The sequence below is a fragment of the Mus pahari genome, chromosome 22 (assembly GCF_900095145.1).
Source record: "Mus pahari chromosome 22, PAHARI_EIJ_v1.1, whole genome shotgun sequence".
Taxonomy (NCBI): domain Eukaryota; kingdom Metazoa; phylum Chordata; class Mammalia; order Rodentia; family Muridae; genus Mus; species Mus pahari.
This window is the reverse complement of record NC_034611.1, coordinates 1,351,671-1,367,230: the sequence shown is the minus strand read 5'-3', so window position 1 is coordinate 1,367,230 and position 15,560 is coordinate 1,351,671. Positions and strand designations below refer to the sequence as shown.

Below are 15,560 nucleotides of genomic sequence, written 5' to 3'. Positions count from 1 at the left end.
ACACATGTGTGTCTGAAGATCACCTTTCTCCTTTCATTATAGTCCTGATAAAGATTCCACTGACTCAGGAAGCTGCACAAGATGGTGTCACCTCAGCCATGTTACGCCTCTCTACTCACAGATGCAGTGTTTTTCTCCCCATCTAGGTCTTAATTTCTTTTAACAATGTTTTGTGGTTTTCAGTATGACCTTCATAAGTCTACTCCTTTATAAGTATTATTAAAAACAAAAACTTTAAAACATTCCTTTAGTGTTGGGGAAAGCACACACTCCAGCAAATGTGTGAAACTTAAAGGAGTCTTGTCTCTTTGCACCATGTGGGTCCTAGGGATTGAACTCTCGGCCCCAGGCTTAGCAACCTGCGTCTTCACCAGCTAAGCCATCTCACCAGCTCATAAACAATTTTTTTTAAATTTTTATTAGATATTCTCCTCATTTACATTTCAAATGCTATCCCNAAAGTCCCCTATACCCTCCCCCGCCCTGGTCCCCTACCCACCCACTCCCACTTCTGGGCCCTGGTATTCCCCTGTACTGGGGCATATAAAATACACAAATTTTTAATTGAGATTGTTCATTACTAGCATGCAGAAACAACTATTTTTGTATGTTTTATGTGCATAAATTCATGTTCAATTTGGTTATTAACTTTGAGTTCTGTGCACATGAATTCAGAGACATTTTCTAAACAGAGAATCAGGGTCACCTGCAAATGGTTTCATTTCTTCCAAATGCACCTGTATTTCTATATAACGCTATAATTTCTATTACAGTTGACTGAGAGTGTTAAAAGAGGTACCCCCCCCTTGTCTTCTTGCTCCTGATAAGATGAAGCATTTCAGTCTTTCACTACGGAGTTTGTGGTGGTTTGAATAAGAATGGTCCCATAGGCTCATATAGGCAAATGCTTCATTCCCCAAGAAGGGGCACTGCTTGAGAAGTATTAGAAGGTGTGGCTGTTGGTATAAGGACCTCTGAAACACGTGATATCACACAGGTGACAGCGCAACCCGCACACCTGTTGCCAAGGCAACAGCTACCATATTCCCAGCATCCACGTGGCTCACCTCCCACCTTTACCTGTGACTACATTACCTTCCATATAGAAAGGAAGGCCCCTCTGATCTTTCTCTCTCTTCCCCCTCCCCCTTTCTCTTTCCACTGCCACCTTGTCCTTTTCTCTCTCAATAAACCTCACATGGAACTGTTGGGCCTGGTGTGGTCTTTCTGGAGCCGAGAGACCGAAGACTTCAGGAATCGCTACAAAGGGGAGCTGCCCAGGCAGTAATCACTGCCTGGTGCAACCATGAAGCTGCTGCTTCCGCTGGAGAACCTACACCCAGTGGATGGCCACCACCTCCATCACCACCTGCAGCCACTGCTACACCATGTGGACTCTATCTCTGGTACCCGCCATCATCCACCACGTAGATTTCCACTGCTGCCGCAGACCATTGCAGCAATGCCGCTGTTGTGAGACTCACAGACTTCTACCTCGTGAGCTGTGCCTGCGCGGCCCTCCACATGAAACTGGCCTCTGGCCACATGGTTTCACACTTCCTGCTACCCAACTGCAGAAGCCTGCAAACACATACGGCATATTGATTGGTAAGGAGTTTCTCCAGTTGGCAGAAGGGACCCTATATGCCCAGATAGGGCCTGGCCAGTCTCTTTTGGGCTAAGGGGTTAGCGTTTCAATGCCCAGGTCCTTGTCTCCTAGAAAATCTCAAACCTCTGAAATTAACACCTGATTTGAGGCCCTCAAAACTGATACAACTCTACAAAAAAGTCTAGATTCAATACCCTTTAGATAATAGTTCCAAATGGCCAGCCAATGGCACACTAGACCCCATCGTTCTAAGAGATCTCCATACATACTGCCAGCAGTCCAGTAACTGGAGAGAGGTTTCATATATTCAAGCATTCATCTATGTTCACTCTCAACCCTCTATCTGCTCCTCCTGTTCCCCAACCCAACTTCTCTTAGCCATGAAACCTACACACCACCCACTAGATAACGCTACAACGCTTGATCCTGCCAATAAGCCACCCCCCTTCCACCGCAAACCTGCCTCCACGCTGCCGAAAACCCAAACTGCTGCCTCAGTTTCTCCTTCTCAGGCCCCAGAGCCTACTAGCTCGACCTCTCCAGACCCCTCCCCTCCTTCTGTGCCAGCTGCAGGTTGCTCCTATCACCCTGCATTGGCGCCAACCTTCACCCCGCCTATCACTCGTTCTAAGACCCCTAGGTCCTTCTTCTCCAAGAACACCTGACCCAGCATCAGTCCTTCCTCTAAGAGAAGTGGCTAGTGTTGATGGTCTGGTCAGAGTACATGTTCCTTTCTCGTTGAATGAACTTTCTCAAATAGAAAGCAGACTGAGTTCCTATACTTCTAACTCCTCCACCTTTATTAAGGAATTCCAGTATATCACTCAATCTTATAGCTTGATTTTCCATGATGTTCATATGAGTCTTACTAATAATTTACTTCCTGATGAATGCAGGAGAGTTTGGGAAGAGGCAAAAATGCACACAAATGAAATTCACCAAGCAGATGAAACATATCCAGTTGGATCTGAGGCAGTGCCTGACCAGGATCCCTGATGGAATTACAATTCCACAAACGGTATTTTAGCCAGTGACAGGTTTATTACAAGCCTTCTGTCCAGCCTAAGAAAGGCAGCCTTAAAGCTAGTAAATGTTGAAAAACTCCAAGAGGTTGTCCAGGACAAACAGGAGAACCCCTCTCAATTTTTAGATCGCTTCACAAAAGCTTTATTGCAATACACTAATCTGGACCCTGAAAACCCAGAAGGTAAGCAACTTCTGATGACCTACTTTTTCCCCCCAGAGCTACCCTGACATAAAAGCTGAACTTAGGTGTTTGGAGAGGGGGCCCTAACTCCACAGGCAAAAGTCTTGGTGCTGGCCTTCAAAGTATACCATGAGAGAGATGAGAAAGCACAAAAACAAAAATACCACATGCTGGCAAAGGCTGTCCAACCAGCTCCAGTTCCAGCTACTACCCCAGACACCAGGCCTTCTAAGGCTCAGAGACCACCAGGCCCCTGCTATAGATGTGGTCAGCAAGGTCACTGGGCAAGGGCTTGCCCTACCCCTGGCAAGCCAAGAGGACAGTGTCCTAGGTGCCATCAGGAGGGACACTGGGCTGTCAATTGTCCTCATATCACGCAAAACAGTGGGACATCGCTCCCAGGTAACCCTCCAGCCAACCTCCTAGGCTTGGCTACAGATGACTGAAGGGGGGCTGGAGCTCCCTCGACTGGGCCATGCCTATCACTAGCAGGGAGCCCAGGTAGCTATATCATGGTATGTGGGTAGCCCATCTCCTTCCTCTTGTATACTGGGACCACTTACTGGGTCCTGATGGAGTTTTGTGGACCCATTTCACCTTTAAGTTTTTCTATCGTCAGGATAGGAGGACAGACTTATCATCAGACCCCACCACTTAGTTGCATTTTTAGGGGTGTACCCCTCACCCATTCCTCTTTGTTAGTGCTGACATGTCCTGTCCCCTTATTGGGAAAAGATCTTTTAGCTGAGTGGGGAGCCTCTATTTCCTCTGCTCCCCCCATTCACCTAAACCCAAGCTCGCCAGCAGTTCCTCTGCTCCTTCCTCTAGTCAGCCAACCTGCTAACGCTAACATGCTGTTTGCTTTGCCAGCTTCTCAGGTGGACCCCGAGTCTGGGACATCCAGAAGCCCTCTGTTACTAAACATCATTCTCCTGTTGTCATCCAGTTACTGGACTCTACCAGGTACATCACTCAAGCTCAATACCCTCCCTCCCTCCCTCCCTCCCTCCCTCCCTCCCTCTCCCCCCCCTCTCCAGAGCCTCAGGGGACTTAAGCCTATAATTTCTGACCTCTTAAGGAAAAAACTCCTTCGATCCACCTCTTCCCCCCTTTAACACCCCTATACTAGCAGTTAAGAAACCTAATGGAACCTATCTGCTGGTTCAAGACCTCAGGCACATTAATTCTGCAGTGGAGCCCCTCCATCCTGTTGTGGCTCACCCTTATACACTACTTTCCACTGTCCCCTAAGGGATTTCTCATTGTCCTAGGTCTCGATACATTTTTCTCTAACCCTCTTGAGGCCCAGTCACAGAACATATTTGCCTTTACCTGGACAGATCCTGAAACCCACTTCTCTACCCAACTTACCAGGACTGTCTTCCTCAGAGATTCTGGGACAGCCCACGCCTATTTGGCCAGGCCCTGGCTTCTGACTTACTCTCTTTATCTCTCCCTAAATCTAAGATTGTACTTTATGTAGATGATGTCCTCCTCTGTAGGCCCTCTCTAGAAATTAGCCAAGCTGACATCTCTGCTCCTCTAAATTTCCTTTTCCAGTCCAGGCTACAGGGTCTCACCTTCTACAGTCCAGCTGTCCACTCCTCAGGTCACCTATTTGGGACTAACAATTACCCCAACCCACAAGGTTATTACCTTAGATAGAATCTGATTCAGTTCTAACTGTTCCTTCCACAAAGGAAGAGACTTTATCATTCCTAGGAATGGCTAGCTTTTTTTTTTTTTTTCTTTTTAAGATTTATTTATTTATTATATGTAAATACACTGTAGCTGTCTTCAGACACTCCAGAAGAGGGCGTCAGATCTTGTTACCGATGGTTGTGAGCCACCATGTGGTTGCTGGGATTTGAACTCTGGACCTTCGGAAGAGCAGTCAGGTGCTCTTACCCACTGAGCCACCTCACCAGCCCCGAATGGCTAGCTTTTTATGTTCCTGAGTTCCTTCCTTTTCCCTCCTTTCTCGCCCCTTATATGAAGCAGCGTTAGGCCCCACCCATGAACCTCTCCTCGAACCTGTTACCAAGCCTTTTCAGAGGCTCCAACAGGCTCTCCTTAAGGCTCCGGCCTTATATCTCCCTGACCTGACTCGTCCCTTTTCCCTCTATGTAACTTAAAAGGAGGGATTTGCCCTTAGAGTCTTAGGTCACCAACTGGGACCTTCTTTTGCACCCATAGCATACATGTCAAAAAAAAAAAACAAAAAAAAAACTAGATCTTACCATCCAGGAATGGGCACCTTATATTCGTACCTTAGAAGCCGCTGAACTCCTTATTCGAGAGTCAAAAAAACTAACCTTGGGGCCACCTTGGGGCTGCCTATAACTGTCCTCTCTTCTCATAACCTGTCATAACTCCTAACTTACAAAGGCAAAGGCTTCTAGACTCTATCTCCCTCCAGCGTTCTTTCTCTTCAGGTAGCACTAATAGAAGACCCCACACTCACCTTCCAATCATGCCTGCCTCTTAATATTTCCAATCTTCTTCCTTGACTAAATACTAAATACTAAATACCACTCCCTATTGCACTCCTGAAACTTAGAGGAACTATTACCTCATCCTTCACACATACAGGAGTGCACATTGCCTCAAGCCATCTATACCTGGTCTACAGATGGAAGCTCCTTTCTATATGAAGGGGCTAGAAAAGCTGGCTGTGCCATAGTGTCAGACACAGAGGTGGTGGAAGCACAGGCCCTTGCTGCTCACAACACCAATCAACAGGCTTAACTAACAGCCCTAACAACTGGCACAGGGACAATCCCTCAACATCCAAATTGTCTTCCATATCCTCCTGTCCCAATGCTATCTGGAAGGAGCTCAGGTTACTTACTACAAAAGGAGGATCAGTAATGCAAACCACATGGCCATGCTATAGGCCTCCCATCTCCCCACAGCTTTTGGGATTGTCCACTGCAGATCCCACCAGACAGATGACTCTATTGTCTCCAAGAGAAACAACCTCGCTGATGAGGGAGGCAGCTAGAGCTGTGGCCCTTAGGGGCCTGGACTCATCTCACCCTCCTCAGGACATCCTTACACTGCAACCCACATCCCCGCCTTCAGCCCCAACACTCAACAAACTCTGTCCTGTCTTCACCAACTCTTTCATCCTAACAGCTAAGTGTTGTCGTCTTTTGTCAAGACCCACCTACAGCCTATTCCTGAGGACTTCAGTTTCTTAAAAAATATCACTGCTACTTGCAAAATCTGTCAGATGTCAAACTCCAACTCAAGGTATCATAACACCCCTTTTCAGTTCCCTTCCTGGAACTGACTGGCAACTTGACTTTACCCACAAGTCCACTGTCAAACGTGCCAAGTATCTCCTGGTCTTGGTGGACACCTTCTCAGGGTGAGTGGAGGCATTTCCCACAACAAGAGGGCTCAGACAGTCTCTGATCTCCTCCTCTCCCGGACCATCTGCTCACCCCATTTCTTTGCCACCTCCGTTCTCTCCTATGGAACTTTGCTGACCACCATCTACCACGGCCACACACTGTCTCCTGTCCACTGCCTGTCAACATTGGAGACCAAGTCCTTCTATTCCCTCCAGACCATCAGCCCTCACCCCTCTCTCCTAAATGGCAGGGCCCTTTTAAGGTAATTCTCGAGACCCCTACAGCTGCTAAACGTGAGGAACTCTCTCATTGGGTCCATCTCTCTCACCTCAAATCTTCCATCCCTCCACCTAAAAATGACTCTTCTTCATACATGTCAACCCTAACAGGACCGTGCTCTTTTAAGCTCCAGAGAACATCAAGACCTTGTCACCAATCTCAGAAAGTGAGATCCACTCTGGCAGCTGAGCTCAACCTTATTGGAGTACACACGGGTTTCTCATCTTCCCCCTGCTGTTTGTTTCCATCCACAGTAGCCCATACATATGGAGATTCGAGGTTCAAGAAACCCCCACAGATAATAGTCTTTCCAAACAGGGTCAGGAAACTGCTCCATAGCCGGATGTCAGGAACCAATCCAAACTGCTATCATCCCTGAATCTGTTACCCCATCTAAATATTATGATCTCTATACTTGCTTTCTCTTTGACCAAACAAAAGATTCTTGTAGAAAATGGCCAGACAAATATGGGGGCTGCCCATATTGGTCTTGTCAGATATATATTAGGATCACGGACCAATCATTTCTTCTATCAACACTGCAAGACACTCTTTCTCTACATACAAGACCCATGGGATTCCAGGTGGGAGACAGGAGTTTTGGGTAATCTTTACCGTAAAAAATCAACCTGTCTCAATTTCCCAACCCTAGACATCGCAACAGTAGAGGAAGTAATCGAACACTCCTCCAAGGTCCTTACATCTTTGACATTAACCCTCATAAATGGCACTAACTTGTCACTTCACCTTTTGCTTCAAATCTTGACCTCAGTGTACCAACTCCTTAATGTCACCAGGCCTGTCACTTTAAAAATTTCTGGTTATATGTATCCCCTGGAACTAACTCACAATTGCCACTTACAGCCTCTCCAGTGATACTGTCAAGTAACCTTACCTCACCTTCTATTAGCTGCCCTGACTCTGATGTTGCCATGACTCCATACCTTACCTCTATCCCTCTCTTTGGCATGGCAAACTGTTTTAAGACCTCCAGGACATGTCCTGTAGGAATGCTGAGCTCCCTAGACTGCAATAGAACCATAACCCTTGATACATCATCTCTGCCACAATGCCCTGCAGTCCAGAACACGTCAATTCTCTGTGGCAGTCAGGTATACCATTGCCTACCTGCCAGCTGGTCAGGAGTCTGCACGCTGGCACTCCTTTTCCCTGAACTGGGAGTAATCTAGGGAAACAAGGTCCTGCCAATCCCAGTTGTAGATATGATAACTGCCCAACATAAGAGGGGCAGCTCAGGTCGTGCCACTCTTGGTCACTGCGGGAATAGTCATAGGTACTGGTACTGGAATTGCAGGGATAACAATTTCCATGGCCCAATATAATACTTTCACTCCCCAGTTTGAAAGCAGTCTTCAAGAAATGACTGAAACTGTGTTCACTATCCGGAAACAGATCAATTCTTTGACAGCTGTGGTGCTTCAGAACTGATGGGGGCTAGATGTCCTGACGGCTAAAGAAGGTGGTCTTTGCCTGTTGCTCCAAGAAAAATGCTGTTTCTAGGTCAACCAATCCGGGATAGTGAGAAATAAAATCCAGGAGCTACAGTCAGACATACAGTCAGACATCAAGAACTTTAGAGACAATGAGAACTCCAGTTCTGGAACTTCCAAAACTCCTCTATGGAAGTGGATCCTCCCTTTTGTAACACCTTTTCTAGTCATCCTCCTGGTGTTATTCGCTCCCTACCTCACTAATCTTGTCTCTACATTTCTTCAATGACAAATAAAAAAATTCTAACCAAACTATTAATCAGTTACTGTTACAGGATTACCAGCTGCTGCACATAGAAGATCTGCTGTCCAGAGAAGCCTGATGTGAATGCTTACAAAGTGAATCCCAATGATGAAAGTCAGCCCAACCCCAAAATTGACAATGCCCCTAGACAGCAGGAAGCAGCTTAAGAGATGCCCTCATTCCCTTTTCACCATCAGCTTCCCCTCCCCCCTTTTTTTCTTCTCTTTATAATAAGGGAGGTATGTTGGTATCAGGACCTCTGAAACCTGTGACATCACATAGGCGACAGTGCAACCCGCACACCTGTTGCCAAGGCAACAGCCACCATATTCCCAGAATCCACTTGGCTTACCTCCCACCTTTACCTGTGACTATGTCACCATCCATATATAAAGAACGGCCCCTCTGATCTCTCTCTCCCTCTCTTCCCCCTCTTCTCTTTCTGCTGCCACCTTGCCCTTCTCTCTCTCAATAAACCTCACATGGACCTGTTTGACCTGGTGTGGCCTTTCTGAAGCCATGCAATGATCACAACAGTGGCCTTGTTGGTGGAAAGTATCTCTGGGGATGGGAGGAAGGGGGAGAGGGCTTCGAGGTTTCAAAAGCCCAAGCCAGGCTCAGTGGCTCTCTTCCCATGCCTGAGGATCCAGATATAGAGCTCTCAGCTACTTCTAATACCATGTCTGCCTACAGGCTGTCATGCTGCTATGCTGCCTGCTGGAAGGGTCATGTACTAAACCTGTGGAACTATAAGGCAGCCCCAATAAATGCTTCCCTTTATAAGAATTGCTGTGGTCATGGGGTTTCTTCAGAGCCATACAATCGTGAACAAGACAGAGGTGGTTGTCAGCTTTAGGTTTTCATAAATGTAGAAAGTTGAGGAAATATGTCATTTTTTGTCACTCTTCCTTTTTAATATGGGTGTCCGCTGCTATAACTACCTCTGATCACCACTCTCACTATTAATAAGTCACTGCCCTAGTTCTGGTACTGTTATAAAATATTCTAACAAAAAAATTTAAAATAAACAACTTGGAGGAAAGGAAGGATTTATTTTGGCTCACACTCCAGCACACAGTACAGTACACAGGGGTTGGAGGACCAGCAGCTGGTCACATCCCATCCACTGTCAAGCAAAAGGAAATGGATACACACATGCTGCTGCTCAAGTCATCTCCCCACTCTCATGCCATCTAGAGCCACCAACCATTAGGCTGAGTCTTCCCACCATGATTAATGTAAGGGGCAATAAGATTTAAGGGAGGAAAAAGGAGTTCCAGGAGCTTCAGACATGGAAAATAAGGGTCCTGAAGCCGATCTGGCCCCAAATGGCTCATTTCTCCCCCTTAATAATCCACCTGAATCCCTGTCGTCTACTCTCCTTCTGCCTCTTCCCAGAGTCTGGCAGCAACAGCAGCATTATTAGCAAAATTAATGGTGATAGTAGTAGTAACAGGGTCAGTGCCAAGCAATATGGTCCACCAACATAGCAGTTCCTCATCGCAAACCCATGAGACAGGCATCCTGTAAACTCCAGGCCTGACATGTAATAGCTACCACTGTAACAACACTTGGCTTCCTCTTGACCTAAAGATTCCAATGCTCACATGCACTCAAGTTCTGCTTTGCCCTGCCTGTTCTCCCACTCGCTCCACTCTCCACAAGTCTTAGAGCCTCCTCTTCTCTTCTTTATCCAACACGTGTTCCCAAGCTTGGATCCTTGTAAACTCTCTCACGCAGTGCTGCCACTGTCTACCCGTGAGATACCCTGATCTATCAAGCTTCCCTCAAGCACCTAACCCCACACCCATACCCACACTCTCAACACACACACACACACACACACACACACACATATACACGCCCTGATTTAGCCACTCATTTAACACTATCCAGCACAGGCACCTTATTAACTTGCACTGCTACAGCAAATGTCAAATTAAGTTTCTTTCCCTATGAAATTATAATCAGGAAGAAAGATCATAAATATGCAACTCCCTGCTTCTCTGTTGTACCCTGGAAGCTAGTAAATCCCTTCAGTCACTTGAACAATCCACTTTAAAATGGTGATTATAATTCAAGGATTCGTTTACAAATAAAGAGGGGAGGGTGGCAGTAGACACAAAAAAAGCAGTTCACAAACAGCAGAAACACTACAAGCAAAAGTGAATGGCAGAAACTAAACACCTCTTCTATAAGACAGACTGACAGAAGGCCATGTCAGACAAGGAAGGAAACAGGCATCCCCTAGTCTACTGTTAATAACTGGAGATTTTCATACTTATACACCAAATCTCTCTGAGAACCTCTAACTGCATTTAACTTCTAACAAGTTGTAGTAACTAGAAAAACAGACATGTAAAAACTTACTGTGGCACTAACTAGGACATAAAATTTGCCCAACATTTGGGATCAATTATGTTTTAGGACTTCTAAACTGAAGATGGTGAAATCACTCCAGAACTTTGTATGTAGTATAATGCCCGTTTGTAAAATCAATATATTCACCTTCACGAAAAAAAAAAATGCTTATGTGTACACCCCCCCAAAAAAAAAAAATGCTAGCATTGATTATGTCTGCCACAGAACATGGGGCTTCCTGTGCCTTTTTTCCTTATCCACACCATCCATTTTTCTATAGTATAAATTACACATGTACAACATACTTTCCCCCAGCATAATATTTTTATTAATTATTTGGGAATTTCATACAGTGCACCCTGATCACACTCGCTTCCCATTTCTCCCACTCTTGGGCCCTGCCCCCTAAAACACCCACAAAGCTCAATTAGAGTTGCCCGAATACTCACTGAAGTACAGTCAAACTCTGAGTGGCTAGCCCCTTAAAGAGAGCTGAGTCATGTGCCACACCCCCGACCACCCTCCCAAGGAAGCCATCAACTGGGAAGCCAGCAACTGGAACTTCAGCATCTTTATACTACATTTTTAAAGGACTCTCTTCAATAACTTCCTGTCTAGACTATTTCTTTCTAGGTGTAAGGGAATGAGGGTGTCACAGAAGCTCTTCAATGTCTCTCATTCTCAGTTATGAGTCTGCAGTTATAAATACCATTACAGAAGAATCTTCCCTGACCATAGCAGTGAGTGGCAGCATGGAACATGGAGTTTCACACAGGTTCCAGCAGCAGCATAGATCATGGTCTTCCATCAGCAGCCAGCATGGACAACAACATGGTTTTCAACAGTAGCACAGACCACCAACATCAACATGTCTTCTCTCTGGAGCACGGATCACGTACATCAACATGGCTTCCAATGGTAGCATGGACCATAGACTTAAAACATGGCTTCCAATGGCAGACAGATTACTGACATCAACATGGTTCCCGTAGGCAGCAAGGATCAAGGACGTCCAGAGGCAGCACAGATCACTGGCAGGAGCATGGCCTACAGCAGCAGCAGCACAGGCCACAGTAGTACCTTCAGGAGACTCAATCCAGAAAACAAGACACTCTTCATCTCTTACATCCTGCTCAAAATGAGGCTTATCTTGCAGCTGGGCAGCCTGTTCAGAGGCAGGATCTTCGAGAGCTCCATCATGTTTGCAGCCTTCAGTCAGAGCCTGGTGCTCTTCTCCCCACAGCAGGGAGAGCAGTGGTAGCTACAGCTGTGGCTCCATGCAGCACACCAGTCCTGCAGGCAATGGGGACAGCAGCAAGGTGGCTGGTGGAGACCTGAACCTCCCAGCAGCCCAACGCCTGTTTTCATAGCCACTACTGTCTCCAGTCCTACCACTCAGTACCAGTGTCTTACCCATCTAACGCCCATCCATTTATTAAAGAGGAGTTTGTCACAGGGGATATTATTTTGCAGAAAAAAACTTTATATGCAAATATTTACTGCAACAAGTCACTGGTCTGGTTCAAGGTTTCTGAAGCACCAAAAATACTCCAAAAGGCTGCACACCCTCCTCCCCTCATTAATACCCCACTCCTAGCTTCTACCCCACTCCCAGCCCCCAAGCAGGGAGAGCAGCAGGGACACGTGTTGCTCCACTGTCCTAGCAGACAGCAGTGAGGAGAGGTGGCTCCCAACTCTATATCCCACCACCTTTGTTCTAAGTCTATGAAAACACTGTTTAAAAGCATCTTCCCAGAAGACCTGCCTTTTTGAGGTATAACGTATTTTTTTAAGACAGGGTTTACACAAAGCATCCCTTATTTCACAATAAGTGTTGGATTGAATATCAAATAATTATAATGACATGGCATAATGCAGTTAATTCATAAGTGCTCAGTCTTAATCAATTTTAGTGGTAGATATAAAAGAATCTGTTAGGACAAGAAAAGGTGCAGTTATTTGAGAGTAATTAAGGGGGAAATTTTTCCCAAATAAACCCTTAGAACTAACCCTATAGAGAGCATTAAAATCAATATAATAAAATGTTTGTTGCTTCATGAGGGTCAGTTTAAATCCTTTTTTATTGTTTTTACTTTATCTTGCAAACCCTCCCTCTCATGATAAAGCAATAGCCATGAAAATAAGAGAAAATAAAAGTCACTCCTAAGTTTAGCAATTCAAGCTTGGCTAATGAGAAAGTCTTTACATCTACTATTCTCAATTATAGCAACTATTCCTCTCTGATTTGAACATTCTGAGGGATGAAATTTAGTCAATGATAATGAGGAATCCCTAATTGATCCTAGGAGTTCATGTCTTTAATAGCTGATTTCATCTTTCTCCAATCACTAATTAAATTTTCTAGGCAAATCCCAAGGGACTGTATACAATTCCTAACTCAGTGATGTGCAAAGTAGCGAGTGATCCTCATTAGTATTGATCTTTCACTAGTTTTCAATGCATATGGTTGAACATAAAAGTGAGTAGTCATTTTCACCTATCTATACAAAAATACAAAACATCTTATTCTAATTATACCTGCTGTGGCAACCAAGAGCTGCTGGGAATCACTGAATGGCAGCTTTGCACCTACAACGGTGCTGAGACAATTGTTACAAGTCACACTGCTATTCCCAGAGGGAGCAGCACAGTGCATGCTAGGAGCTCTGTAAGCCTCCACATGAATGTCTCTGATAAAAGCAGCTTTTGTTTTACAGAAGATTTTCCCGCACGCGCATGTGTGTGTGTGTATGTGTGTGGTGGCGGTGGAAGAGGGAGATCAAAGAATAACACAAGTGCTTTCACATGAATGGCACTTGTGTAATGGGAGATTATAAAATACCTGAATGAACAACACAATTATGTAGATGTTTGCTGTAATAACAATAGTACTATTCATTCTCCCATGCAATGAATATATTTTTTAGAAAAGAAACTTTAAATCTACAACTAGAAGAATAATCAAAACCATTATCTTTATGAAGGAGACAAATGTCACACAAACCAGTCATCCCTCAGTATCCCTAACATACCAGAGCCCTCTAAATGCATATGCTGAGCACGTGCCCAGGTTTACAGAAATTACCCTGGATACTTTTAAATCATCTGCAAGTTACTTATGATATCCAGGATGCTGCTGATGCTATCTATATACAGCTACTGTTTAGGAAATAGGTCTAACAGAAGGGATTTATTTGGTTTTTAATATTTTTAACCTGTGGCTGATTGAAATTATAGATATATTACCAAAGATTTATTCACAGATGCAGAAGTAAGACTGTATTTTCAATTTGGCAATAGCTGCAAATGACATAGGAAAATAAGTTAAAGGATAGAATATTATGAGATTTGCAAGATTTGGGGTCAGGTAAACCCAAATAAAGGAGGGGTAGACAATATAGTCCATAATAGCCTGTGCAAATAAGGTCAACAAGCTGGAGTGATCTTGCCCAATCCAGACTTGAGGTGTTCAGGTTATTTCTCAAGTGCATATAAAGTTTGTGATGATACCCAAGTTAGAGACAACTTGGTATGACAACTATAGTATGACTCTACCTCAGAGAGATCTAAACAAATAAGCTTGAAGTCACTGGATATAGTATTCAGTGTATAGGACCAAAGTTCTTAAGGTGGATGAATTTGAGCATGTTCGTTGAGATTACTTTTTTAAATCATAGAAAATAGTAATCACTTCTACTTTGACTTACAAACAAAAGAAGCTAGAAAATATTTTGTAATATTGGGGCTACAATATTATATTGTTTGTTCAAGAAAGGTAAAATTTAATGTGTATAGTTCTTGGAGGAATGCCAAGCCCTAAGGAAAACTGCTTCCTTCAGTGAGTCTACAGTATTACACACTGTAATTTGTTTAGAAGTAAACGTCCTTCTTGCCTGTGTAAACATCCTAGAGAAAGAATCCTTTCTTTAAAATACACCTATACAACCTCTTCACAAGATGTATCAGTAAAAATGCTTTAAGTCCACAGAACTGCCAGCTAGTGGTACTACTACTTCATGATCATGGTAGTTCTGGACATACCAACACCTCCTGGAAGGATGGAATATCAGGAAGAGATCAACCTTTGTCCTGCACATTCAGGAGTTATCAACTGTCAGGACAACCACCATTTTCCTCAAACAGCCTCTCTTTCCAGGCTCCAGTGTTTCTACAGTATGTATTCCCCATAAGTTGGGTTATAGTTACAGAATAGCTGAGACACAGTGTTCCACAATGTATGGCAAGGTACCATGTAAATAAGACACACCTTAATCACACTCACCTGATTTATCTGAAGCATGTTAACACAATACTGATCAAACTTCTGTATCCCTCACAGCTCCAAAAAAACTGGAAAATGAAAACAAAGAAATAAAGTTCAACTCACCAATTTCACTGACTACTGAATATTCATAAACACGTGCTCTTTACCAAAATCAGTAAAATTGAGTCATTCAGATTATTGTAGAACTTGTATCATGATAAATGTCCTATATTTCTGCAAGCCAATCCAGTAACCATGTATGCAAGTGGGTACATAAAGCATGGCTAGTGCAACCAAGAAAGCCAATGTTAAATTTCCTGACTGTTAATCTTCAGTAAACAGCCATGAGTAGTGACCGCCATAATAAGCAGTGCTGGTTGCAACTGTTAAACCTTGAACACCACCTTGCTCTGGAGTTCTTAGACAACCCAAGCAAAAGGGAAGCTGTCTGCAATGGTGGACATTTCAGATCAACATTTTAAACACATAACCTCCTTCCTCCAGTCGGGTTTTGAACATTGACCCATGCCCTCAAGGGAGATGCAGCTCATACAAGTACTCTCTTCGATGTTATAAAAACAGCGTATATAATTAGCTAGATTGGTATTTGTTTTTATTATTATCAATATAAAAAGAGTATGTATATAATGTTTGCTTTAAAAACAATCATTGGCAGCGAGAGAGGTAGCTTGGCAGAACCCAGATGTCCCTCAACAGAGGAATGGA

At 44.2% G+C, this 15,560-nt stretch overlaps 1 protein-coding gene across 8 annotated transcripts in view; it reads right to left on the bottom strand.

Moving 5' to 3' along the window:
* The window catches only part of Stau2 (staufen double-stranded RNA binding protein 2), a 299,224-nt gene that overhangs the window by 273,844 nt on the left and 9,820 nt on the right, over positions 1-15,560 (bottom strand). For 6 of the 8 annotated variants that reach the window (XM_029533246.1, XM_021222069.2, XM_029533243.1 and 3 more), the window contains one exon: positions 14,853-14,920. In XM_029533246.1, the coding sequence (XP_029389106.1) occupies positions 14,853-14,870 (18 nt within the window). In that variant the 5' untranslated portion in view covers positions 14,871-14,920. Of the gene's footprint in view, positions 1-11,650; positions 11,864-14,852; positions 14,921-15,560 lie in introns of all 8 variants that reach the window. The other 2 variants (XM_029533241.1, XM_029533242.1) reach the window with 1 other exon arrangement.